Below are 27,039 nucleotides of genomic sequence, written 5' to 3'. Positions count from 1 at the left end.
CTTAACCACGGAGAGGAAGGGGATAGGAAAATTATAAGCAGATAACACTTGATACAGATAGTGCCAGGAAACAAATCAAATGCTTTTTCTAGATCTAGTGATAGGAGCATGGAGGGAACATCTTTTGTTTTTGCTATGTGTATGAGATTTATGATCTTGCGTATATTGTCAGTGACTTGTCGTTTTGGGATAAATCCTGATTGGTCTTTGTGGATGAGTTGTCCTAAAAACTGGTTAAGTCTTGAGGCTATAATTTTGGCCAGCAATTTGATATCTAGATTTAATATTGATATGGGGCGAAAATTTTTACAATTAGTATGATCCTTCTCTGGTTTGGGTATCACAGCTATTTGTGCTTGTAGATCATCTCTGCTGAAGTTGCCTTTGTTATTCATTATATCATTAAATAATAGGTGTAACCATGGGATCAGTTTAGGGGCAAACAGTTTATAGTATTTCCCTGTGAACCCATCAGGGCCTGGGGATTTGTTTACCTTTAGTTGCTTTATAGCTACCTTAATTTCTTCTATTGAGATTGGTTCTGACATTAATGTTTTCTGTTGGGGCGTTAACGGAGGTAAGTTTGCTTGATTTAAAAACTGCTGTAATAGGGTTGGGTTTGGGTCTTTGTGTTTTTGATATAATGTGTGGTAATACGTGGCAAATTCCTGGGTGATACGTTCCGGATTCGCTGTCAGGGATCCATCTTTTAATCTGATTTGGGTGAAGGGGGACTTATTACATTTATTTGATAACTGGCGTGCCATCATTGTGTCGGCCTTATTAGCCTTTCTATAGAATTTTTGTTTTGTCCACTGTAAATTTGTGATTTCTTTCTCTGTCAGGAGTAGATTAAGTTCTGTTTTAGTTTTTTCAAGTTCCTGTTTGGATTTAGTGTCGTTAGGGTTGGTTTTGAGCTGATCTTCTAGTTGTTGCATTTTGATGCCTAACCGATTAGTATCTTTGGTCCTTTCTTTTCTAGCTTTAATTTTAAGTTGGATTAGGATCCCTCTAATATAGGCTTTATGTGCTGCCCATAAGGTTGGGCTAGCAATATCTGGGGTATTGTTGTGGGTGAAGTATGATTCCAATTCAGATTCTATTGTTTGTTGATGTTGTGGGTTAGATAGGAGGGAGTCGTCTAGTCGCCAAATATTATTTAACGGCTTGTGTGCTAGGCTAGTGAGTGTTAGAGTGATTATAGAATGGTCTGACCAGTGGCAGGAAAGTATTTTTGTCTGGGATATGTTGGGAGAGATTTGCTTATGAATTAGGAACATATCGATTCTAGAGTGGGAATTATGTGGAACGGAAAAAAACGTGAAATCTTTCTTAAACGGGTGTTGTTCCCTCCATGCGTCCACCAAAAGATATTTATCTATTAGCTTCGCGAAATAGTGTTTGTTTTTTTGATTATGTATGGATACAGGGCTAGGTTGTCGGTCTATATTTGGGTGGGATACCTCATTAAAGTCACCGGCCAATATTAAGGGGCCTCTGCACCTTTCCTCCAGGATAGAGAAAAATTCCCTATAATATGTTTGTTGACCTTCGTTAGGGCCATAAACCGTTGCTAGGGTTATTGGGGTATCTTGTATTTGTCCCACCAGGATCAGGAATCTGCCTTCCGGGTCTGATTTTATGGTGGTGGGTTGGAAATTTAGTTTTTTGTGAATTCCTATAGCTACTCCTCTATGCTTTTTTTCTGCACCGGCAGTATAAACAAGTTGATATGAGTGATGGAAATATTTAGGTACGGAGGTGTCAGAAAAATGGGTCTCCTGGAGGAAAAGAACATCAGCCCCTAGTTTGCTGTAGTGCCGAAATGCCAGTGACCGTTTCGTGGGGGAGTTCAGGCCTTTGGCGTTATGGGATATACATTTTAAAGACATAACATTTAAGGTAGTGAAGCTTAATAGCTAGGCTCGTAGGATACCAAATAAAGAGACCGTTAATTATACCCACAAGAGTAGTTGCATAGAATAAACAAGGGGAAAAACTTCTGTAACTGGAAAACATTGTTCAAACAGATAATATAAACTTATCAGAATCCTGCAAGGATTTCGGAAGGACGGTCGTTGACCTCGGTTGGGGGGGATTCCTCCCGGAGGACTCCTTCTTAGAGAGTAGTGGAGTGAGGCATGATTAATGTTTCGGGGCCCGCTGTTGCATTGGGCTTTTATGCCAAAGTGGTGAAATGGACCTCTCGCTTGAGCCTTTCCTAGGAGTAGTATTGGGAGTAGTTGGAGTTGGTTGTTGTAGCTTTAGTCGGGTCAGGAGTTCCAGGCCTTCTGGTAATGTCGTCGCTGAGTACGGGCAGTTCTGGTACATGAACGTTAGCTTGAATGGGTATCCCCACCTGTAGCGGATCCGATGCGAGGTCAGGATGGTGAGTGCTGGTTTCATGAGCTTACGTTTTTGGATTGTCAGTGCGGCTAGATCAGCATAGATAGAGTATTGGTGGCCTTTATATTCCAGATGGGGAGCGGCCCGGGAGGCAGACATTATAGCTTCCTTCGTTGAGTAGTAATGGAGCCGAGCAATTATGTCTTTCGGTGGGGCTCCCTCCCGTCTGGGGCCGAGAGCCCTGTGGACTCTGTCCATAAGTAGTAGAGAGTCCGATATGTCCGGGACTATAGACTTTAGAAGCAGCGGCACTTCCTCCTGTAGGTTTTGTATTGCTTCGGGGATACCCCGGATCCTAATATTATTTCTGCGCGACCGATTTTCCTGGTCTTCCAGATTATCTTGCATGTCGGTAAGTTGTCGTTTTAGTTGGGCAAGTTGGATTTCGTGCTCAGCGGTCTTGTTGACCAGATCGTCAACTTTATCCTCGATTGCTGCCGTGCGTTGGCCTAGGTCCCGTAGTTCTTGAGTGACATGATCAGTGATTTTTGCAGCTACCGCGTTAAGTTCCCTCTGGAGTAGGCGTTTGAATTTGCCAATTAAGATTGAATCTACCGAATATTGTAGCTGGGTTTCTGGATCAGAGTCTGCTGGTGGGGAGTCTCGATCAGATTGTGGCGATGTCGCAGGAGTTAAATTGGCGCCATCCGCCATGCTATCGTCGTCAAACGAGGTAGGCCGCCTATGCGGAGTTCCAGGTGGCTTACCCTGAGGTTGGGCTTTCTTAGCTTTGTTGCCTCGGGTCATGATTACTAGCTCAAATGGTTGTAATTTGCTGTTATAAGCTTGTTGTTTCAGTGAGCTTAGTGGCTTAATGAGTCCTCCGGAAACGGAGCGATGGAAACGTGCGTCTGTTCAGAACAGCAGCATAGCCATGCCCCCCGACGTCAGAGTATTTTTCTTGTATCTGTGCATCTGTGCCTAGCAGGCTACCCTAAGCAATTAAGAGACAACACACCAAAATACTAGCATACAGGAAATCAGATAGTAGATACCCTATTTGAAACCCTATTTAAGAGTTAATTTGTAGATGTGATGGAAATGTTAGCACTTAACTGTATGCAGCTTTATAAAAACAAGTGATTTTACATGACTTGTTTGGCTTTGTTTATAATTACCTTTATATGTACATAGATATCCTCTCAAATATATGCATGTGTGCATTAAATGTACATGCATATACACAAAAATAAATCCATATACTGTATAGTTATACATTCTGGCTAGTAAAGCGATTCTACATCCAATCCAGTCCAATGTGATGTCTTACCTGATTGATAACGTACACTCCATAATCCAGCTGCTGTCTCTGTAATATGGGATGCATATAATGAAGCCAGTATTTCAAGTGTGAATCACGATTTCTGAATGGTATAATGATAGCAACTTTCTGCAACGCTTTGCAGTCACTTGGTTTGTAGTGCCCACCCTCTGTTACCTTTGGATTTGCTTTAATGTCTTCAGTTAAATTGACGTGTACATTGAAATCAATTGTAAGAGGACCGCCTGTAAGTAAAAGAGGTCACAGTACACTTAAAAAATGAATAGCCACATAAACAGTCAGATCATTACTCATATTTCATTTAACGTCTACATTGACCAAAGCACTACAGCAGAACTGATGTTGTATTGTTTTTCGTTCACAGATAAGGTGTTGCACTCTAAACAAGAAATTTATCTCAACATAAGTTCTTTTAAGAAATGCTGGTTTTGATAAATCAAAAAAACTGTAAGCTCAATTTCTGTTTTCTGTGACAAAAAGTCATGTGATATTAAGGATTCTGAATCCAAATCCTGCTGAAAAAGGCAGAATCTTGGCCGAATCTCAAACTGAATCCTGGATTCAGTCCATGTTATATTACGGATGCCGAATCCAAATCCTGCTGAAAAAGGCAGAATCTTGGCCGATTCTCAAACTGAATCCTGGATTCAGTCCATCCCTAACGTTTACACATTAGTTGATGGGAAGTTGATAAAGTCACTGCTCAAGCTATTGCCGAGCACTTTAAAAATAAAATTGACACCATCCGAAGTGACATTGCACAACTTCATCCCCATAACCATTTCCCTCCCTCCCTACATGCTACCCAGTCTCTTCTTGGCTCCTTCTCCCCAGTGACTGAAGAGGAAGTCTCAAAACTGTTGTCTTCCTCTCACCTTACTACCTGCCTGCTTGATCCCATTCCTACCAAACTTCTACGTAATGCCAACCCCTGTCTTATTAAAACCTTAACTCATCTGTTCAATCTCTCGCTCTCTACTGGAATCTTTCCCTCCCAACTGAAACATGCACTGGTAACCCCTATTCTGAAAAAACCCTCCCTTGATCCCTCCAATCCTACTAACCTCCGACCTATCTCTCTGCTCCCATTCATCTCCAAACTGCTTGAGCGCCTAGTATACAACCGACTGACGCTATTCCTCTCTGACAATAACCTCCTGGATCCCCTACAATCTGGTTTTAGACAACAACACTCCACTGAAACTGCTCTAACCCGACTAACAAATGACCTCCTATCGGCTAAAGCCAAAAAACACTACTCACTACTAATATTTCTCGATCTCTCTGCTGCTTTTGACACTGTGGATCACTCTCTTCTCCTCCAGACTCTCTGCTCTCTTGACCTTCGTGACACTGCCTTATCCTGGTTTTCATCTTATCTCTCAGATCGATCCTTCAGTGTCTCTTACAATAGTGAATCATCTTCTCCCTTGCCTCTTTCTGTTGGGGTTCCTCAAGGCTCTGTCCTGGGCCCCTTACTATTTTCTCTCTATACCTCCTCACTTGGCAAATTAATCAATTCTTTTGGCTTTCAGTACCACCTCTATGCTGACGATACTCAGATCTATCTTTCCTCTCCTGATCTCAACCCAGAGCTTCTAACTCGCGTCTCTTCCTGCCTGTCCGCTATCTCCACTTGGATGTCCCAACGTTACCTTAAATTAAACCTCTCTAAAACTGAACTGGTTCTCTTTCCCCCATCCAACGCCCACATTGTTCCCGAGGTATCTATAACAGTTAATAATTCTACCATCACCCCATCTTCCCAGGCCCGGTGCCTTGGGGTTATCCTTGATTCTGCCCTGTCCTTCACTCCTCATATCCAATCACTCATCAAATCATGTCACTTTCACCTAAGAAATATCTCCAAAATCCGATCATTTATTACCCAAGATGCTGCCAAAATTCTTATTCACTCTCTTATAATATCTCGCCTGGACTACTGTAACTCCCTATTAATTGGCCTTCCCCTCCAAAGACTGTCCCCTCTCCAGTCCATAATGAATACTGCTGCCAGGCTCATACACCTCTCTAACCGCTCCTCCTCTGCTGTGCCACTCTGCCAATCCCTGCACTGGCTTCCCCTACCATCCAGGATAAAATTCAAACTAATGACCCTCACATTTAAAGCAGTCCATAACTCTGCCCCACCCTACATCTCTAAACTCATCTCTAGGTACCATCCAACCCGCTTGTTACGCTCCTCTACTGACCTGCTCCTCAACTCCTCTCTCATTCCCTCCTCACACGCTCGCATTCAAGACTTTGCAAGGGCTGCCCCCCTTCTCTGGAATTCGCTCCCACAAACTGTCAGACTTTCTCCCAATCTCTCTGCCTTCAAGAGATCTCTAAAAACACATTTATTCAGAGAAGCTTACCCTAATCTAGTTTAACAATACCCTGTGCCACACCTCTCACAACTCTGGTCATGCCCATTCCCACACCTTGTGTCTCAACCCTTTCTCCTTGTAGATTGTAAGCTCTTTTGGGCAGGGCCCTCTTCACCTCTTGTATCGGTTACTGATTGCTTTATATGTTACTCTGTATGTCCAACGTATGTAACCCACTTATTGTACAGCGCTGCGGAATATGTTGGCGCTTTATAAATAAATGTTAATGAAATGTAAAGAAATAAGCACAGAATTATGACAAAAACACAAGCAGCTCTGACAAGGGCTCCCCCCAGTCTTAGCAGGTTTTTAATGTCATACGAAGAACTAGTTTTTGGGTTGGTATACTTCACATTTATAGAAATGTTTTAACTACAGCAGAGTGAGAATTAATTATAAGAATAGAAGAACTTAGGGGTGCAGACAGTAAGGAAGCTAAGTAAGTAAGTAAGTAAGTAAGTAAATTAATTAGGGATGCACCAAACCCACTTTTTTGGGTTCGCAAGAACCCCCAAACCCACCCTGATGGATTTGGTCGAATACCGAATCCGAATTAGCATATGCTAATTAGGAACGGGAAGGGTTAAAAATTCTGATTGTTAATTTATGCTAATTAGGATTCGGATTCGGGTCGGCCAGGACCATAGATTCGCCCGAAACCGAACCCTGCTCCAATACCGAACCAAATCCTGGATTCGGTGCATCCCTAATATTAATCATTATAGAGCCTGAATGATTTCTAATAAATTCATAAACAATGTCTTGTCTGTCAGTGCTGAATCAGCTATGTATCTGAGATCTTAGATTTTGGTGTTTCAGGACCAACATTTCCATGCAGCTTTTTATATATTCTTAATACTAAATCCAGGAAGTTAATAAATACAAATGAAAAAAAGGAAGATGCCAATTTTGGGGATAATATGATAACATTTTTATTTACAGGAAATAAATAAAGTTAAGTCAGGTATTAAAAGGGGAAGGAAACTTCAAATCACAGGAGTTTCACCCTCAGTGAACATAACTGTTTTTCTCCTAGCCCAAGCCTGTGATCCTCTCCTTTAAAGGAGACATTTTATATAAAGTTCATATTCAGTTATAATATTCATCCTCCCTCAAAATGTGAAATGATGCAGAAAGAAAGATGTTTTGAAAGCATTTTACCTCCTAAAACTGCCATTATATGAGAGCTGCAGAGACAACCGCTCAAGTCTGAAGCCAGAGCAAAATGAGACATGGCAGTGTCCTTCAATCTCCCACAGGAAAAGGTCAGAGCACTGACTGACAGGCTTTACTCAGCAGCAGCAGGGAAAACCCCTCCCTCCTTCTGTGTCTCTCTGCTTATGCTGCTGCCAGGGGGGGAGGGGAGGGGAGGGGGGGAGAGGAGTGAGTAGAGCAGGAAAGGACTGTCTGTGAGCTCGCTAAGCCCCGCCCACTCTATGAATATTCTCTTCACTTTAAGTAGGTGAGGGGGTGTCATAGAAGTCTATGAGGGCCGGGGGCTCTGAGCCATATACTGAAGAGTCTAAACCGGAAGCTGGCATAAGGCCTGGGTAGAGCACAGTTTTCAAGCAGTTATGGACATATTTGAACCCAAAGGTATTAAAATAAAAGCACTTCCTTCTATTTTACAGTTTTTTACATGGCTTAGTGCATTGTAAAAATGTATGCTATATATCCCCTTTAAAAAGATCACTAGCCTGAGGTGCATGTCAACAGTTTTGTGACCAGTGTTTTCAAAGGCACTGAGTTTCAGTCTGCCATCCATTTACCCCCATCACATTCCTCCCATCTGACCAATCAGATTGTACTTCATAATATCATAGATATCCATGATATCATAGAACCACTCAGCAGAATTCTGTGACTAATCACAAAACTGGTACATAGGAGTTTTCAGGGGTGCTTTCAGTCTACCATCCATGAACCCCAAAATCTGCCCATCTGGCCCTATTCTGCAGCATCAGAGAACTTCTTAGCAGTGCGAGGTAGGATCGACTCTTGCCTACCCCTTGTCTGTGCTCCGTTATATCTATCGCTTATAGTTTTGCACAATTTAGTATCAGCAGCAAAAATTTAAACAATACTTTGTATGCCCACCACCAGGTCATCAATAAACAAGTTAAAAATCAAAGGACCAAGGACTGACCCCTGCTGTACTCCTCTAATAACACTGGTCCAATTAGCAAAGGTTCCATTTACCACCACTCTTGGTAATGTAGCCTTCAGCCAGTTCTCTATCCAATTACAAATATTATGTTCTAGGCCAATTTTATCACTAACTTTCTGTGCAGTACTGTATCAAATGCTTTAGCAAAGCCCAAGTAGATGACATCCACTGCCATTTCATCATTGAAGTTCCTGTGCACCTGCACAAAAAAAGCAACTAAATTAGTCTGGCAAGATCTGTTATACATAAAACCATGCTGGCACAAACTTATAGTATTGTGATTTGCAATGTATTCAAGTATCCTATCCTTTAATACTCCTTCCAAAAGCTTTCCTACCACCACATTAGCAATTTGTCGGTTTCTCGGCACCATTCCAGACCTCAATCAATTCTGAAAAATTAAGTGAAGAGGTTTGGCAGTCATACCGCTAAGCTCTTTTAATATCCTGGGAAGAATACCAACCGGTCCTGGACCTTTGTTTACCTTTACATGTTGAAGTCTCTTTTGAATTTCCTTCTGAGTGGCCCATGCAAAAGTAGTTACATTAATAGAATTGGGTCTGTTAAAAGGCAAGCCTTGATTAACTGGCTCCTCAGTTGTGTAGACAGATGAAAAATAACAGTTTGAAATGTCTGCTATTTCCTTGTTCTCATCAACCAACTAACTCCCCTGTGATAAGAAGGGTCCTACCTCTTCTTGTTTAATTTTTTTACTATTTACATATTTCAAAAAATAATTTTGGATTCTTTTTACTCCTAGCTGCAATACCCCTTTCTACCTCTATTTAACTTGCCTGGTAAACTGTATGCCCCCCTGACTCCTCCCCATGACTAATCCCACTGCCCCATCTATACTAGCTTGGTAGTTACACAACGGCAGAGACCAAAATTTAGACTCTACTAGCAAGGTATCTGAATTTTCAAAGATTCAGTTCAATCCATAGTTCTAAGACAAATGCATCTACAAAAGACAGCTGATTTTGCCTTTTTTTTCCTATTGTAAATAGTACATGCTGATTTCAAGCAATAGCTGAGCTACTATTGGTGATGGCAAGGAGTGTGGTTAACACGATCTTGTTAAATGTATTAATTTTACGTTATTTTATTCAGTTTCCAATTTTTCTAATTGCTATAGTACACCTCCTGTTCCACAGTGGCCCTGCTTACTAGTGACTTCATACCCTCTTTTCCTAGACCCAATGACCTATATTTTAACTTTTTAATCTCAATTCAATCGCAACTTAATTAACATTTGCACTGAGGCCGAATCTCACTCACTTTACACTACTAAACTGCAAAGCAATGTAAGATGGTGGCGTACTGAAAAAGTCAGTATGTGTTAAAAATAAACCTCTCCCTTTACACATCAAATGTAACAGCTCTTGGAAGTGATGTCATTGTGTGTGCATGCCGGTGAAGTAATTCTTTGGAACCTCTGAGGACTTGCAGCATGCACACAAAGCTCTTGCTGACCTTACTGATTGCATACTGCACATGCATATGTTAAATTCGGCAGTGAAACTGAAAATGGAGGGAATGACGAAAGGTAGCGGGAGACCAAAACTGAAAGAGGCTATTTCAAGAGCAACTGCCATGTGTTTTCCCCCATAGAGTAGTGTTGTTTTTCCAGAATTCCAGCATCATTGTTTGTTAATAATTAATCAGAACTATTCCTGCCAGGTTTGCAGAAAAGGAATGTTAAAATGTATAAGAGACATTTTATTTGGAAATGGAATTCTAAAAAAAGACTAATCCTACTTATTGGAAGCATTACTTGTTAATAATATGACATTGACATTCCACACCAGCAAAAGAACAACAACTGGAAACTGGGCACATGCATAAATAAATTAAAGGAAAAATAACACCAAAAAATAGAAGTGTTTTAAAGTAATATGTAATGTTTCCCTGCTCTGGTACAAATAGTGCATTTGATTCAAAATGACTACTATAGTTTATATAAACAAGCTGCTGTCTAGCCATGGGGGCAGCCATTTCAGACACAGGTTATATTGCAGATAACAGTTGCAGTCTGTAGAATACTGTTGCATTTTATTACAGAGCTAAGTAACATGTGCCTTTTCTCTCTTTTCAGCTTGAATGGCTGCCCCATGGCTACTCAGCACTTTATTTACAGGTCCTTTTCAAAAAATTAGCATATTGTGATAAAGTTCATTATTTTCTGTAATGTACTGATAAACATTAGACTTTCATATATTTTAGATTCATTACACACAACTGAAGTAGTTCAAGCCTTTTCTTGTTTTAATATTGATGATTGTGGCATACAGCTCATGAAAACCCAAAATTCCTATCTCATAAAATTAGCATATTTCATCCGACCAATAAAAGAAAAGTGTTTTTAATACAAAAAAAGTCAACCTTCAAATAATTATGTTCAGTTATGCACTCAATACTTGGTCGGGAATCCTTTTGCAGAAATGACTGCTTCAATGTGGCGTGGCATGGAGGCAATTAGCCTGTGGCACTGCTCAGGTGTTATGGAGGCCCAGGATGCTTCAATAGCGGCCTTAAGCTCATCCAGAGTGTTGGGTCTTGTGTCTCTCAACTTTCTCTTCACAATATCCCACAGATTCTCTATGGGGTTCAGGTCAGGAGAGTTGGCAGGCCAATTGAGCACAGTAATACCATGGTCAGTAAACCATTTACCAGTGGTTTTGGCACTGTGAGCAGGTGCCAGGTTGTGCTGAAAAATGAAATCTTCATCTCCATAAAGCTTCCATTCAGCAGATGGAAGCATGAAGTGCTCCAAAATCTCCTGATAGCTAGCTGCATTGACCCTGCCCTTGATAAAACACAGTGGACCAACACCAGCAGCTGACATGGCACCCCAGACCATCACTGACTGTGGGTACTTGACACTGGACTTCAGGCATTTTGGTATTTCCCTCTCCCCAGTCTTCCTCCAGACTCTGGCACCTTGATTTCCGAATGACATACTTTGGACCACTGAGCAACAGTCCAGTGCTGCTTCTCTGTAGCCCAGGTCAGGCACTTCTGCCGCTCTTTCTGGTTCAAAAGTGGCTTGACCTGGGGAATGCAGCACCTGTAGCCCATTTCCTGCACACGCCTGTACACGGTGGCTCTGGATGTTTCTACTCCAGACTCAGTCCACTGCTTCCGCAGGTCCCCCAAGGTCAGGAATCGGTCCTTCTCCACAATCTTCCTCAGGGCCCGGTCACCTCTTCTCGTTGTGCAGCGTTTTCTGCCACACTTTTTCCTTCCCACAGACTTCCCACTGAGGTGCCTTGATACAGCACTCTGGGAACAGCCTATTCGTTCAGAAATTTCTTTCTGTGTCTTACCCTCTTGCTTGAGGGTGTCAATGATGGCCTTCTGGACAGCAGTCAGGTTGGCAGTCTTACCCATGATTGCGGTTTTGAGTAATGAACCAGGCTGGGAGTTTCTAAATACCTCAGGAATCTTTTTAAGGTTTTTAGAGTTAATTAGTTGATTCAGATGATTAGGTTAATAGCCCTTTTCATGATATGCTAATTTTTTGAGATAGGAATTTTGGGTTTTCATGAGCTGTATGCCACAATCATCAATATTAAAACAAGAAAAGGCTTGGACTACTTCAGTTGTGTGTAATGAATCTAAAATATATGAAAGTCTAATGTTTATCAGTACATTACAGAAAATAATGAACTTTATCACAATATGCTAATTTTTTGAAAAGGACCTGTATATAAACCATAGCAGTCATTCTGAATCAAACACACAAGTTGTACCAGTGCAGTATACTTTAATTACATGATACTTTAAGTACATGATACTTTTATTACTTTAAAACACATATTTGTCGGTGTTACTGTTCCTTTAACAGAAGGTTTTAATAAAAGGGCATGGAAAGTAAAGCTGGCCATACTCTAAGATCCGCTCCTTTGGAAAGGTTGGCAAACAAGCTTATCCCAGAGGTGCACATTCATAAAATTTTTGGAAATGAATATAAACCTAAGAAGGGCACATTAATATTATTATCATGTATTTTTAAAGAGCTAAAATATTCTGCAGCTTTGTATGATACATATGTGTATACAATAAACAAACAGATTACTTGAGTAAGTATGTGGAAAACTTATGTAAATTTCATTGCGTGATGACTAATTTGACATCCAGGAACCAATGTATATTTAATGTAAGAACTATCTCCACCTTTTTGATTTGTTGGTGGATTATTCTTCAAACAACAAGTTACAATAGACTATGTTTTCATTTAAAAAATAAATGCTGAAATCTTGTTTTAAAACAAATGACTAAATATTTGCCCTGGATTATGTAACATTGTTGACAATAGCGTTTCAATTAATGGTTAATGGTTCACAGTTCACTGGCAAAAGATAGACTAAGCAAAACCAGGGGGATGAAATTCCTGTGGCTGCCTCATATGTAGCCACTACAATTCTAAAAAAGGGAATTATCAGCTCAAAGTCGTAGCAGAAATATTAATCATTAACCTGTCTTGATACAGATATTTAGGCACGTAGCAAAAGGTGTGCAGTTACACGAATTCGCTGCACTGCAAAGCTGCACCATAAGCATCAAGAAAAAAGATTGAAGGTGTCATATGTATTGGACCATACCATAATATGGTGTGGTCAGCATCATTGTTACTGGATGCGTTAGAATTAGAGGCATAATGAAAGGTATCACAGACTGTTTGGGGACAGGTGGGAATTTTCCAGTCTGACCCTGGTGACAAAAAATATCACACTACTAAAATGTATCTAGTATAAATAAATTTGAAGCAACTGGACTTGTTTAGTAATCATTGAAGACGTTTCACTACTCATCCGAGCAGCTTCTTCAGTTCAACTGACTGGTATGGGAAGTCCTCAGCATATATACTCTTCCACTAATCCAATCACAATGGCACTATGTAACTCTTCAGAAAGGTGACATCTGAAACTCACAGAGGTGTGAATGCTGTGGAGTTACTTTGAAAGGATTGCCCAAGTATCATGCAACTCTTCAAACAGGTGTTACTTGTTAGAGTTGCATGAATGGATGTGTGAAGAGTTCTGAAACTGCCGGGGTACAGATGTTAGAACAGCATTGTATGTAGCAGACAGATGGTGTCAAAGTCCCCCGCCTCTGTTAAGGGATGGTTTCTCCACTTTCTGATTCTGATAGCTTTAGTAGCTCATCTGAGGATTCTGGGAGTACAGATTTTACATTATCTGGACGATCTTCTGGTCAAAGCTCCTTCCAGGGAGAAGTTAGTAGCAGATGTTCAGATAGTTCTGCAGAGTCTTCAGTCCCATTTATGGCTCGTCAATTGGGAAAAGAGCAATTTGCTTCCTTCACAGGAGATCAAGTTTTTGGGGGCCATCATAAATACAAGACACATGACTCTTTCTCTTCCAGAGTGCTTCAGATTTGGTTCCTCGGGAGGTGAACCTTGTCCAGTCTTTCATCTTACCTCCTTATGTTCGGCTGCAGTTAAGGTGGTGGTTGGTTCAAAAGAACCTAGAGAGGAAGCAACAGTTGGGGAAGATTCAGTGGGAAGTACTGATGTCAGATGCATCAGCCATGGGATGGGGGCTCACATATTCTGCTCAGGGTCATTGGAAATACAGACTGCGCGATGTTCCTTCGAATGTGCTGGAGATAAGAGCACTTTGGGAAGTGATCCAGACTTTTGCCCCAGTTCTCAGAGGGAAGGCTCTTCTGTGCAGGCTAGACAATACTGTTGCGGTACAGTACGTAAAGAAACATGGTGGAACGCAAGTTCAACCTGGAGAATGGGAGTTGGAGGAGAAGGCTTTCAAGTATATCACAAAAATCTGGGGTCTTCCAGAAGTAGATCTCTTTGCAACCTCTTCCTACAGAAAAGTCCAGAGATTCATGACAAGATTCCCTTCGAAAGGGGCAGAGGCAGTGGATGCCTTAACAGCTCACTGGCACTTCAAGAGAGGATATGCCTTTCCCCGCTTTCCTTTGTTACTCCCACAGTTGAAGAGAATAGCCTCAGAAAAAGTAACTATTATCCTGGTTGCACCCCTCTGGCTGCGGAGAGTCTGGTTCCCGATTCTGAAGAGCTTGGCTTGCTGCCCTCCTATCCTATTGAACCAGTTCCCCTGCCTTCTACGTCAGGGTCCTATACAACATCCGGATCCTCAGGTCTTCAATTTAGCGGCCTGGAAATTGAGGAATCTAGATTAGGAGAAGTTGGTTGTTCAGAGCGTGTGATCTCTACTCTAATGGCTTCTAGAAACCCTTCTACCAAGTCTACTTATTACAGAATCTGGGATAAATTTGTTCAGTGGTGTTTGGATAGAAACCTGGATCTGGTTAAGCCTACTACTGTTGAAGTATTAGAGTTCCTTCAGATGGGGCTGGAAAAGGGACTAAGCCCTAGTGCTCTTAAAGTGCAGATCTCAACTATTTCAGCTCTTTCAGGAATAAGACTTTCTAATGATATGTTCATACAGAAACTTAAGCCTAAGGCTAGATCATTCTTTCCTCCTTGGGATCTTCCTAAAGTACTTGCTATGTTATCCGAGCCTCCATTTGTTCCGTTAGAAAAATTTACTGAGGAATTACTTGATTTGCTTGAAAATTGCCTTCTTAATCGCGATTGTCTCTGCTAGACGCATCAGTGAACTGCAGGCTCTATCTATTAAGATGGAATTGTTTCAGTGTCTTTCAGATAAAATCATTTTAAGACCAGATCCTTCATTTTTACCTAAGATAGTGTCAAATTTCCATCTTTCCCAGGATATTGTTATTCCTAGAGTTCCTGAAGAAATGATTAAATCTCAACCTAAGTTACGGGAGCTGGATCCAGCTAGAGCTCTAGAAGTATTTGTTAAAAGAACAGAACCAATTAGGAAGACTGATCGTCTATTTGTGATTCTACAGGGGGCGCACAGAGGCTATGTGGCTTCCAAAAGAACTATTAGTAGATGGATTACATCTTGCATTTCTATAGCATATAAGGAGCAGGGGTTACAAACACCTCAAAAATTGAAAGCACATTCTACGAGAGCGGTGGCTACGTCCTGGGCCGTTAAAGGGGAAGTGTCGGTCGAGGAGGTATGCATAGCAGCTATCTGGGCCAGACCTGAGACCTTTATTCAGTTCTACAAGCCGGATGTCCGTAGTCAGCAGGACTCGACCTTTGCATTATCTATTTTGAATTTTGTCAATCAGTAAAAAAAAATTTCAGCATATTATATTCTTCTTCCCTCCCTGCTAGCTTTGGTAAGTCCCTTGGTATATGCTGTTTCAAGGAGTCCAGGAATGAGGGAAATTTTTATCATACTTACCGTAATTTCTCTTTCCTGGACTCCGAAGAAACAGCATATACCATGCCCACCCAGGTTTGCATTATCTATTTTGAATTTTGTCAATCAGTAAAAAATTTTTTTCATCATATTATATTCTTCTTCCCTCTCTGCTAGCTTTGGTAAGTCCCTTGGTATATGCTGTTTCAAGGAGTCCAGGAATGAGAGAAATTTTATCATACTTACCGTAATTTCTCTTTCCTGGACTCCGAAGAAACAGCATATACCATGCCCACCCAGGTTTGTGGCTTTGGAACTAGACAGCGAGCGGCGGTGGAGGGAGAGCTTATATGCATTTTTAATTGGGAAGGTGGAGGGCCTGTCCTATCAACTGGAGGGGCGGGGATAACCCATGGTATATGCTGTTTCTTCGGAGTCCAGGAACGAGAAATTACGGTAAGAATGATAAAATTTCCCTCGTTTGGTCCACTTAAAATGCACCAAACACTATTCTCTGTAAACAATGGGCATAATGCTGGGTGCCTTTTCAGCTTAAAATTGCTCATAACCACATATGTTACATACTATACCATGTGTTATAACTAACTGTTGACATGAGAAAATGCAAGAAAGGGTATGGAACCCTGTGGCTGTTTTTGCACTTTGCTCCTTTAGTAAATAAGCCCTAATGTTGTTTTAAAGGGGTAACTCACCTTTAGATTAACTTTAAGTATAATGAAGAAAGTGCTACTTTGAGACAATTTGCAATTTTATTATTTGAGGTTTTGAAGTATCTAGCTTTTCGTTCAGCAGCTCTCCAGTTACAATTTCAGCAGCTATCTGGTTGCTAGGGTCCAATTTGACCTAGCAACCAGGCAGTGGTTTGAAAGAGAGACAGGAATATAACATGTATAGAGAAGGGCCTAAATAGAAAGACAAGTAAAAATGTTGATTGCTGGGATCAGTGACCCCCCAAAAAGAGCCAGAATAGAAAGGCAAATCATTCAAATTCATCAAAAAACTATAACAAATAAAAAATGAAAAACAACTGAAAAGTTGGTAATAATTGGCTATAACATACTAAAAGTTGACCTGAAGGTGAACCACCTCACGACCATTTTTCCTAGGAGAAAGAACAAACTTCCCAAACACATTACTGTGATAATAAACTGTTCAATGTCTTTTCATTATGTCTAAAATAAAAATGTAGCTGTTAAACATTTGCAAAGATATGTTGATTTTGTGGCTTGATGTCATAATAAATATCTACTTCCATCACTGGAACATTCATTTTTTAAAATTCAAATGAAAATATTACTGAGGAAGCGCTGCATACTGAGTATAATAAATAGTGTAATAAAAGAGAGCAAAGTTCACTCTACTAGGTGGAAGTATTTGTTTATTCTTATGCCACCATAAGTATCAAAGTACCAGTCTTTTAATTGTACTTGATGGTAGCTAGAGTGCATGAAACCATACTGATGGAAAAAGAACTCTATTGGATTTATTCAACGTTTAATCTTTAGCAGAATTAAGGAGATCCAAATAACGAAAATATCCTTTATGCGGAAAACCCCAGGTCCAGAGTATTCTGGATAATAGATCCTATACCTGTATTTATATGTAATTCATTGTTGGTGAACTGCACTGCATTGTACAGTGTTGGACCACAGGTCCATATATCAACAGATATCTTTTTTTTTTTTTTTTTTGCATTGCAATAAACTAGCCTGTGGCCAACTACTGTACCACTGAAAGAGCAATGTAAGAGAATTCAGACTTTCAGAACCTTGAAAGTCTTTTGGCAGGTAAGGTAATTTTGGACTACTACAGTTCTCACTAATATGACAGGTGAGCCTTTTTTTGGTCGTGCGAAAATATTCTGGTTGCGATCCAAAAGTCACAAGTTTTTTCTCTGGCACTATATGCAGGTTCTAAATTAATACATTAACCTCATATATTGCATAATGGGGTAACGACTTAGGTGTAACCCTCACGGAAGAGCAGTGGCCCCAGCTATGGGAAAATCTAAAATGCAGCTCAGCAAATACAATCTTATCGGAAGCTGGGTATAAGGTATTATTTCGATGGTACCTAACTCCAGTCAGGTTAGCACGGATATATCACAATGGGAACAATCGATGTTTCAGGGGATGCTCGGCCCCGGGGACCATGGGACATATATGGTGGCACTGTCCTAAAGCAGTTAGATACTGGGCAAGAGTCTATAACCTGATCTTTTCAGTGCACATTCTACGAGAGCGGTGGCTACGTCCTGGGCCGTTAAAGGGGAAGTGTCGGTCGAGGAGGTATGCATAGCAGCTATCTGGGCCAGACCTGAGACCTTTATTCAGTTCTACAAGCCGGATGTCCGTAGTCAGCAGGACTCGACCTTTGCATTATCTATTTTGAATTTTGTCAATCAGTAAAAAAAAATTTCAGCATATTATATTCTTCTTCCCTCCCTGCTAGCTTTGGTAAGTCCCTTGGTATATGCTGTTTCAAGGAGTCCAGGAATGAGGGAAATTTTTATCATACTTACCGTAATTTCTCTTTCCTGGACTCCGAAGAAACAGCATATACCATGCCCACCCAGGTTTGCATTATCTATTTTGAATTTTGTCAATCAGTAAAAAATTTTTTTCATCATATTATATTCTTCTTCCCTCTCTGCTAGCTTTGGTAAGTCCCTTGGTATATGCTGTTTCAAGGAGTCCAGGAATGAGAGAAATTTTATCATACTTACCGTAATTTCTCTTTCCTGGACTCCGAAGAAACAGCATATACCATGCCCACCCAGGTTTGTGGCTTTGGAACTAGACAGCGAGCGGCGGTGGAGGGAGAGCTTATATGCATTTTTAATTGGGAAGGTGGAGGGCCTGTCCTATCAACTGGAGGGGCGGGGATAACCCATGGTATATGCTGTTTCTTCGGAGTCCAGGAACGAGAAATTACGGTAAGAATGATAAAATTTCCCTCGTTTGGTCCACTTAAAATGCACCAAACACTATTCTCTGTAAACAATGGGCATAATGCTGGGTGCCTTTTCAGCTTAAAATTGCTCATAACCACATATGTTACATACTATACCATGTGTTATAACTAACTGTTGACATGAGAAAATGCAAGAAAGGGTATGGAACCCTGTGGCTGTTTTTGCACTTTGCTCCTTTAGTAAATAAGCCCTAATGTTGTTTTAAAGGGGTAACTCACCTTTAGATTAACTTTAAGTATAATGAAGAAAGTGCTACTTTGAGACAATTTGCAATTTTATTATTTGAGGTTTTGAAGTATCTAGCTTTTCGTTCAGCAGCTCTCCAGTTACAATTTCAGCAGCTATCTGGTTGCTAGGGTCCAATTTGACCTAGCAACCAGGCAGTGGTTTGAAAGAGAGACAGGAATATAACATGTATAGAGAAGGGCCTAAATAGAAAGACAAGTAAAAATGTTGATTGCTGGGATCAGTGACCCCCCAAAAAGAGCCAGAATAGAAAGGCAAATCATTCAAATTCATCAAAAAACTATAACAAATAAAAAATGAAAAACAACTGAAAAGTTGGTAATAATTGGCTATAACATACTAAAAGTTGACCTGAAGGTGAACCACCTCACGACCATTTTTCCTAGGAGAAAGAACAAACTTCCCAAACACATTACTGTGATAATAAACTGTTCAATGTCTTTTCATTATGTCTAAAATAAAAATGTAGCTGTTAAACATTTGCAAAGATATGTTGATTTTGTGGCTTGATGTCGTAATAAATATCTACTTCCATCACTGGAACATTCATTTTTTAAAATTCAAATGAAAATATTACTGAGGAAGCGCTGCATACTGAGTATAATAAATAGTGTAATAAAAGAGAGCAAAGTTCACTCTACTAGGTGGAAGTATTTGTTTATTCTTATGCCACCATAAGTATCAAAGTACCAGTCTTTTAATTGTACTTGATGGTAGCTAGAGTGCATGAAACCATACTGATGGAAAAAGAACTCTATTGGATTTATTCAACGTTTAATCTTTAGCAGAATTAAGGAGATCCAAATAACGAAAATATCCTTTATGCGGAAAACCCCAGGTCCAGAGTATTCTGGATAATAGATCCTATACCTGTATTTATATGTAATTCATTGTTGGTGAACTGCACTGCATTGTACAGTGTTGGACCACAGGTCCATATATCAACAGATATCTTTTTTTTTTTTTTTTTTTTTTTGCATTGCAATAAACTAGCCTGTGGCCAACTACTGTACCACTGAAAGAGCAATGTAAGAGAATTCAGACTTTCAGAACCTTGAAAGTCTTTTGGCAGGTAAGGTAATTTTGGACTACTACAGTTCTCACTAATATGACAGGTGAGCCTTTTTTTGGTCGTGCGAAAATATTCTGGTTGCGATCCAAAAGTCACAAGTTTTTTCTCTGGCACTATATGCAGGTTCTAAATTAATACATTAACCTCATATATTGCATAATGGGGTAACGACTTAGGTGTAACCCTCACGGAAGAGCAGTGGCCCCAGCTATGGGAAAATCTAAAATGCAGCTCAGCAAATACAATCTTATCGGAAGCTGGGTATAAGGTATTATTTCGATGGTACCTAACTCCAGTCAGGTTAGCACGGATATATCACAATGGGAACAATCGATGTTTCAGGGGATGCTCGGCCCCGGGGACCATGGGACATATATGGTGGCACTGTCCTAAAGCAGTTAGATACTGGGCAAGAGTCTATAACCTGATCTTTTCAGTGCTACATCTAAACTTACGCAAAAACCCATACGAAGCTTTAACCTTTTTAGTGCCACAGGACGTAGAATCTACGTCCTGTGTATCAAAGGACCAAAGTGCCACAGAACGTAGATTCTACGTCCTGCTGCACTTCCGGTTTTGGGAGCGGAGGAATGGCTTTTCAAGCCATTCCTTCGCTCCCCACTCGTTCCCCAGCCTCCAGACAATAGTCAGAGGTGGGGAACGAGTGGCCCCTGGGTAGCGATTGCCCAGGGGCCACATACAACTCACCTGCCATCCACGTGGCTTTGCCGGCAGCTCCTCTCCCTTCTGCAGCTTCCCCCTCTGGCCCCCCTGCTTCCTGACACGCCCCCTCACATGAGCTGATGCTGTTGCTGGGCCAGATCGTGTTTCTCCTGCAGATCCTCACCTAGACCCCAAGTAAGTGGCAAATACACACACAAACACACAATCACACATTTATTACACTAATACACACTTATACTCACACTTATACACACACACATGCATTTTTGGGAGACAGCACTTAGAGAAAACTCACACTTGGTTGCACACTCGCACACATGCACACAAAACACATTTTACACACATGTACACACACACTTACACACTTATGTAATTTTGTAATTATTTTTTTTTTTCTAATCGCATCGTTTTTATTCTTGCCTGAAAAAAATGTTTTATTGCCATTGCGGATAGTGTATTCGCTAACCGCACTGCGCAATACCTTTTGTGTATTATTTTGGTGTTTCTACTACATTTTCTGTGATTTTGGTGGATTTTTGGGTATTTTACTGCATGTTTAGCCATTTTATAGCATTTTCAGTTATGCATAGTTGTTGTTCGCTTGACTTTGTCTGTAAAACTTATTTGCTCTAGCCAAAATACTCAAACTGTTATTCTGCCCGCAGATATTATTAGGCAAAAAAAAAAAATGATTTTAGTGATTTTTTTTTTATCTTTATCCATTTTAGTGCTTTTTACATTGTTCTTTGTTACTTGTCTTTGCACATGGACATTTTGTCTGCTGTATTTCAATTTGGCATCCTCTGTACCCCACATAGTTTGGTAAATCTATTCATATTGGGCATCAAACTGTTCAGTAGACTAGTGGCGTTCATACTTAGAGTGTTTTATGTTGGTACGTTACTAAATGTGGGGTACATAATGGGGCAACATGCAAGCTTTGTGACGATTTTCAGAAATGTCACAAAAACCGTTCTGTTTAGCATAGCTTTGTAATTTGGTAGTTTGCAGTAGAAAGTTTTATTTACCCATTTTTGTTTTGTCAGAATGTGTACTTTCGGAAAATATATGGTTTTCTAGGGTCTCCTTACTGTTAGGTGGTCGTATGGCACATAATACACATACCGGGTGCAAAAACTGCATGAGCCGAAGCATCTTATGTGAAAATTCATATGCACTATTTTTACTTGGGTGCCCCTGTACCCCACATAGTTTGGTAAATCTATGCATATAGGGCATCAAACTGTTCAGTAGACCCCTGGCGTTCATATTTAGAATGTTTTATGTTGATACGGTACAAAATGTGGGGGTAAATAATGGGGTAAAATGCAAGCTTTGTGACAATTTTCAGAAATGTCATAAAAACCGTTCTGTTTAGCATAGCTTTGTAGTTTGGTAGTTTGTAGTAGAAAGATGTATTTACCCATTTTTGTTTTGTCAGAATGTGTACTTTCGGAAAATATATGGTTTTCTAGGGTCTCCTTACTGTTAGGTGGTCGTATGGCACATAATACACATACCGGGTGCAAAAACTGCATGAGCCGAAGCATCTTATGTGAAAATTCATATGCACTGTTTTTACTTGGGTGCCCCTGTACCCCACATAGTTTGGTAAATCTATGCATATAGGGCATCAAACTGTTCAGTAGACCCCTGGCGTTCATATTTAGAATGTTTTATGTTGATACGGTACAAAATGTGGGGGTAAATAATGGGGTAAAATGCAAGCTTTGTGACAATTTTCAGAAATGTCATAAAAACCGTTCTGTTTAGCATAGCTTTGTAGTTTGGTAGTTTGTAGTAGAAAGATGTATTTACCCATTTTTGTTTTGTCAGAATGTGTACTTTCGGAAAATATATGGTTTTCTAGGGTCTCCTTACTGTTAGGTGGTCGTATGGCACATAATACACATACCGGGTGCAAAAACTGCATGAGCCGAAGCATCTTATGTGAAAATTCATATGCACTATTTTTACTTGGGTGCCCCTGTACCCCACATAGTTTGGTAAATCTATGCATATAGGGCATCAAACTGTTCAGTAGACCCCTGGTGTTCATATTTAGAATGTTTCATGTTGATACGGTACAAAATGTGGGGGTACATAATGGGGTAAAATGCAAGCTTTGTGACAATTTTCAGAAATGTCAAAAAAATCGTTCTGTTTAGCATAGCTTTGTAGTTTGGTAGTTTGCAGTAGAAAGATGTATTTACCCATTTTTGTTTTGTCAGATTGTGTACTTTTGGAAAATGTATAGTTTTCTAGGGTCTCCTTACTGTTAGGGGGCCTTATGCCGCATAATGCACATGCCGGTAGCTTATATTGCAGTGTATACACTTTGTATGCACTGACGTCCTTATGGGGTCTCTAAATGCCAGATACAGTGCTGATCCTATGCACAATGGGCATCAAACTGTTCAGCGGACCCTTGGCTTTCATATTTAGGGTGTGTTTTCTTGGTACCTAATGTTATGTGGGAGATATGGTGCTTGAAATTGGAAGATTTGATGTGATTTTCAGGTATTTCACCAAAACTAGCAATTTTGGGAAAGCACTACGACTCTGTTGTTTGGAGTAGAAAGACATGGGTACCAATTTTGAATTCGCCCGAATGTGTACTTTCCAAAAATATATGGTTTTGGGGGGTCAATGTATTTTTGTGTGTTTTTACCCCACAGAAAATGCAGTAAACGTGTTGAATTTTCAGTAGCTAAAGAGACCTCTGGGGCAATCTCTATGCACTAACTTCCTTATGGGGTCTCTAAATGCCAGATACAGTGCTGATCCTATGCACAATGGGCATCAAACTGTTCAGCGGACCCTTGGCTTTCATATTTAGGGTGTGTTTTCTTGGTACCTAATGTTATGTGGGAGATAAGGTGCTTGAAAGTGGAAGATTTGATGTGTTTTTCAGGTATTTCACCAAAACTAGCAATTTTGGGAAAGCACTACGACTCTGTAGTTTGGAGTAGAAAGACATGGGTACCAATTTTGACTTCGCCCGAATGTGTACTTTCCAAAAATATATGGTTTTGGGGGGTCAATGTATTTTTTTGTGTTTTTACCCCACAGAAAATGCAGTAAACGTGTTGAATTTTCAGTAGCTAAAGAGACCTCTGGGGCAATCTCTATGCACTGACGTCCTTATGGGGTCTCTAAATGCCAGATACAGTACTGATCCTATGCACAATGGGCATCAAACTGTTCAGCGGACCCTAGGCTTTCATATTTCGGGTGTGTTTTCTTGGTACCTAATGTTATGTGGGAGATAAGGTGCTTGAAAGTGGAAGATTTGATGTGATTTTCAGGTATTTCACCAAAACTAGCAATTTTGGGAAAGCACTGCGACTCTGTAGTTTGGAGTAGAAAGACATGGGTACCAATTTTGAATTCGCCCGAATGTGTACTTTCCAAAAATATATGGTTTTGGGGGTCAATGTATTTTTTTATGTTTTTACCCCACAGAAAATGCAGTAAACGTGTTGAATTTTCAGTAGCTAAAGAGACCTCTGGGGCAATCTCTATGCACTGACGTCCTTATGGGGTCTCTAAATGCCAGATACAGTGCTGATCCTATGCACAATGGGCATCAAACTGTTCAGCGGATCCTTGGCTTTCATATTTAGGGTGTGTTTTCTTGGTACCTAATGTTATGTGGGAGATATGGTGCTTGAAAGTGGAAGATTTGATGTGATTTTCAGGTATTTCACCAAAACTAGCAATTTTGGGAAAGCACTGCGACTCTGTAGTTTGGAGTAGAAAGACATGGGTACCAATTTTGAATTCGCCCGAATGTGTACTTTCCAAAAATATATGGTTTTGGGGGGTCAATGTATTTTTTTGGGTTTTTACCCCACAGAAAATGCAGTAAACGGATTGAATTTTCAGTAGCTAAAGAGATCTCCTGGGCAATTTGTATGCACTAACTTCCTTATGGGGTCTCTAAATGCCAGATACATTGGTGTTCCTATGCACAATGGGCATCAAACTGTTCAGCGGACCCTTGGCTTTCATATTTAGGGTGTGTTCTTTTGGTACCTAATGTTATGTGGGAGATAAGGTGCTTGAAAGTGGAAGATTTGATGTGATTTTTAGGTATTTCATCAAAACTGGCAATTTTGGGAAAGAATTGCGACTCAGTAGTTTGGAGTAGAAAGACATGGGTACCAATTTTGAATTCGCCCGAATGTGTACTTTCCAAAAATATATGGTTTTGGGGGGTCAATGTATTTTTTTGTGTTTTTACCCCACAGAAAATGCAGTAAACGTGTTGAATTTTCAGTAGCTAAAGAGACCTCTGGGGCAATCTCTATGCACTGACGTCCTTATGGGGTCTCTAAATGCCAGATACAGTGCTGATCCTATGCACAATGGGCATCAAACTGTTCAGCGGACCCTAGGCTTTCATATTTCGGGTGTGTTTTCTTGGTACCTAATGTTATGTGGGAGATAAGGTGCTTGAAAGTGGAAGATTTGATGTGTTTTTCAGGTATTTCACCAAAACTAGCAATTTTGGGAAAGCACTGCGACTCTGTAGTTTGGAGTAGAAAGACATGGGTACCAATTTTGAATTCGGCCGAATGTGTACTTTCCAAAAATATATGGTTTTGGGGGGTCAATGTATTTTTTTGTGTTTTTACCCCACAGAAAATGCAGTAAACGTGTTGAATTTTCAGTAGCTAAAGAGACCTCTGGGGCAATCTCTATGCACTGACGTCCTTATGGGGTCTCTAAATGCCAGATACAGTACTGATCCTATGCACAATGGGCATCAAACTGTTCAGCGGATCCTTGGCTTTCATATTTAGGGTGTGTTTTCTTGGTACCTAATGTTATGTGGGAGATATGGTGCTTGAAAGTGGAAGATTTGATGTGATTTTCAGGTATTTCACCAAAACTAGCAATTTTGGGAAAGCACTGCGACTCTGTAGTTTGGAGTAGAAAGACATGGGTACCAATTTTGAATTCGCCCGAATGTGTACTTTCCAAAAATATATGGTTTTGGGGGTCAATGTATTTTTTTATGTTTTTACCCCACAGAAAATGCAGTAAACGTGTTGAATTTTCAGTAGCTAAAGAGACCTCTGGGGCAATCTCTATGCACTGACGTCTTTATGGGGTCTCTAAATGCCAGATACAGTGCTGATCCTATGCACAATGGGCATCAAACTGTTCAGCGGATCCTTGGCTTCATATTTAGGGTGTGTTTTCTTGGTACCTAATGTTATGTGGGAGATATGGTGCTTGAAAGTGGAAGATTTGATGTGATTTTCAGGTATTTCACCAAAACTAGCAATTTTGGGAAAGCACTGCGACTCTGTAGTTTGAAGTAGAAAGACATGGGTACCAATTTTGAATTCGCCCGAATATGTACTTTCCAAAAATATATGGTTTTGGGGGGTCAATGTATTTTTTGGGGTTTTTACCCCACAGAAAATGCAGTAAACGGATTGAATTTTCAGTAGCTAAAGAGATCTCCTGGGCAATTTGTATGCACTAACTTCCTTATGGGGTCTCTAAATGCCAGATACATTGGTGTTCCTATGCACAATGGGCATCAAACTGTTCAGCGGACCCTTGGCTTTCATATTTAGGGTGTGTTCTTTTGGTACCTAATGTTATGTGGGAGATAAGGTGCTTGAAAGTGGAAGATTTGATGTGATTTTTAGGTATTTCATCAAAACTGGCAATTTTGGGAAAGAATTGCGACTCAGTAGTTTGGAGTAGAAAGACATGGGTACCAATTTTGAATTCGCCCGAATGTGTACTTTCCAAAAATATATGGTTTTGGGGGGTCAATGTATTTTTTTGTGTTTTTACCCCACAGAAAATGCAGTAAACGTGTTGAATTTTCAGTAGCTAAAGAGACCTCTGGGGCAATCTCTATGCACTGACGTCCTTATGGGGTCTCTAAATGCCAGATACAGTGCTGATCCTATGCACAATGGGCATCAAACTGTTCAGCGGACCCTAGGCTTTCATATTTCGGGTGTGTTTTCTTGGTACCTAATGTTATGTGGGAGATAAGGTGCTTGAAAGTGGAAGATTTGATGTGTTTTTCAGGTATTTCACCAAAACTAGCAATTTTGGGAAAGCACTGCGACTCTGTAGTTTGGAGTAGAAAGACATGGGTACCAATTTTGAATTCGGCCGAATGTGTACTTTCCAAAAATATATGGTTTTGGGGGGTCAATGTATTTTTTTGTGTTTTTACCCCACAGAAAATGCAGTAAACGTGTTGAATTTTCAGTAGCTAAAGAGACCTCTGGGGCAATCTCTATGCACTGACGTCCTTATGGGGTCTCTAAATGCCAGATACAGTACTGATCCTATGCACAATGGGCATCAAACTGTTCAGCGGATCCTTGGCTTTCATATTTAGGGTGTGTTTTCTTGGTACCTAATGTTATGTGGGAGATATGGTGCTTGAAAGTGGAAGATTTGATGTGATTTTCAGGTATTTCACCAAAACTAGCAATTTTGGGAAAGCACTGCGACTCTGTAGTTTGGAGTAGAAAGACATGGGTACCAATTTTGAATTCGCCCG

The 27,039-nt window shown here is 40.3% G+C and overlaps 1 protein-coding gene across 2 annotated transcripts in view; it reads right to left on the bottom strand.

Moving 5' to 3' along the window:
* b4galt1.1 (UDP-Gal:betaGlcNAc beta 1,4- galactosyltransferase, polypeptide 1, gene 1) overlaps positions 1–27,039 on the bottom strand; it is a 62,953-nt gene that overhangs the window by 21,959 nt on the left and 13,955 nt on the right. For both annotated transcript variants that reach the window (XM_012956214.3, NM_001126960.1), the window contains 1 exon segment: positions 3,677–3,912. In XM_012956214.3, the coding sequence (XP_012811668.2) occupies positions 3,677–3,912 (236 nt within the window).

Source organism: Xenopus tropicalis, chromosome 1 (genome assembly GCF_000004195.4).
Source record: "Xenopus tropicalis strain Nigerian chromosome 1, UCB_Xtro_10.0, whole genome shotgun sequence".
In the NCBI taxonomy this organism is placed as follows: Eukaryota; Metazoa; Chordata; class Amphibia; order Anura; family Pipidae; genus Xenopus; species Xenopus tropicalis.
Note: the sequence above shows the minus strand (reverse complement) of the source record. Positions and strands in the feature narration are given on the sequence as shown.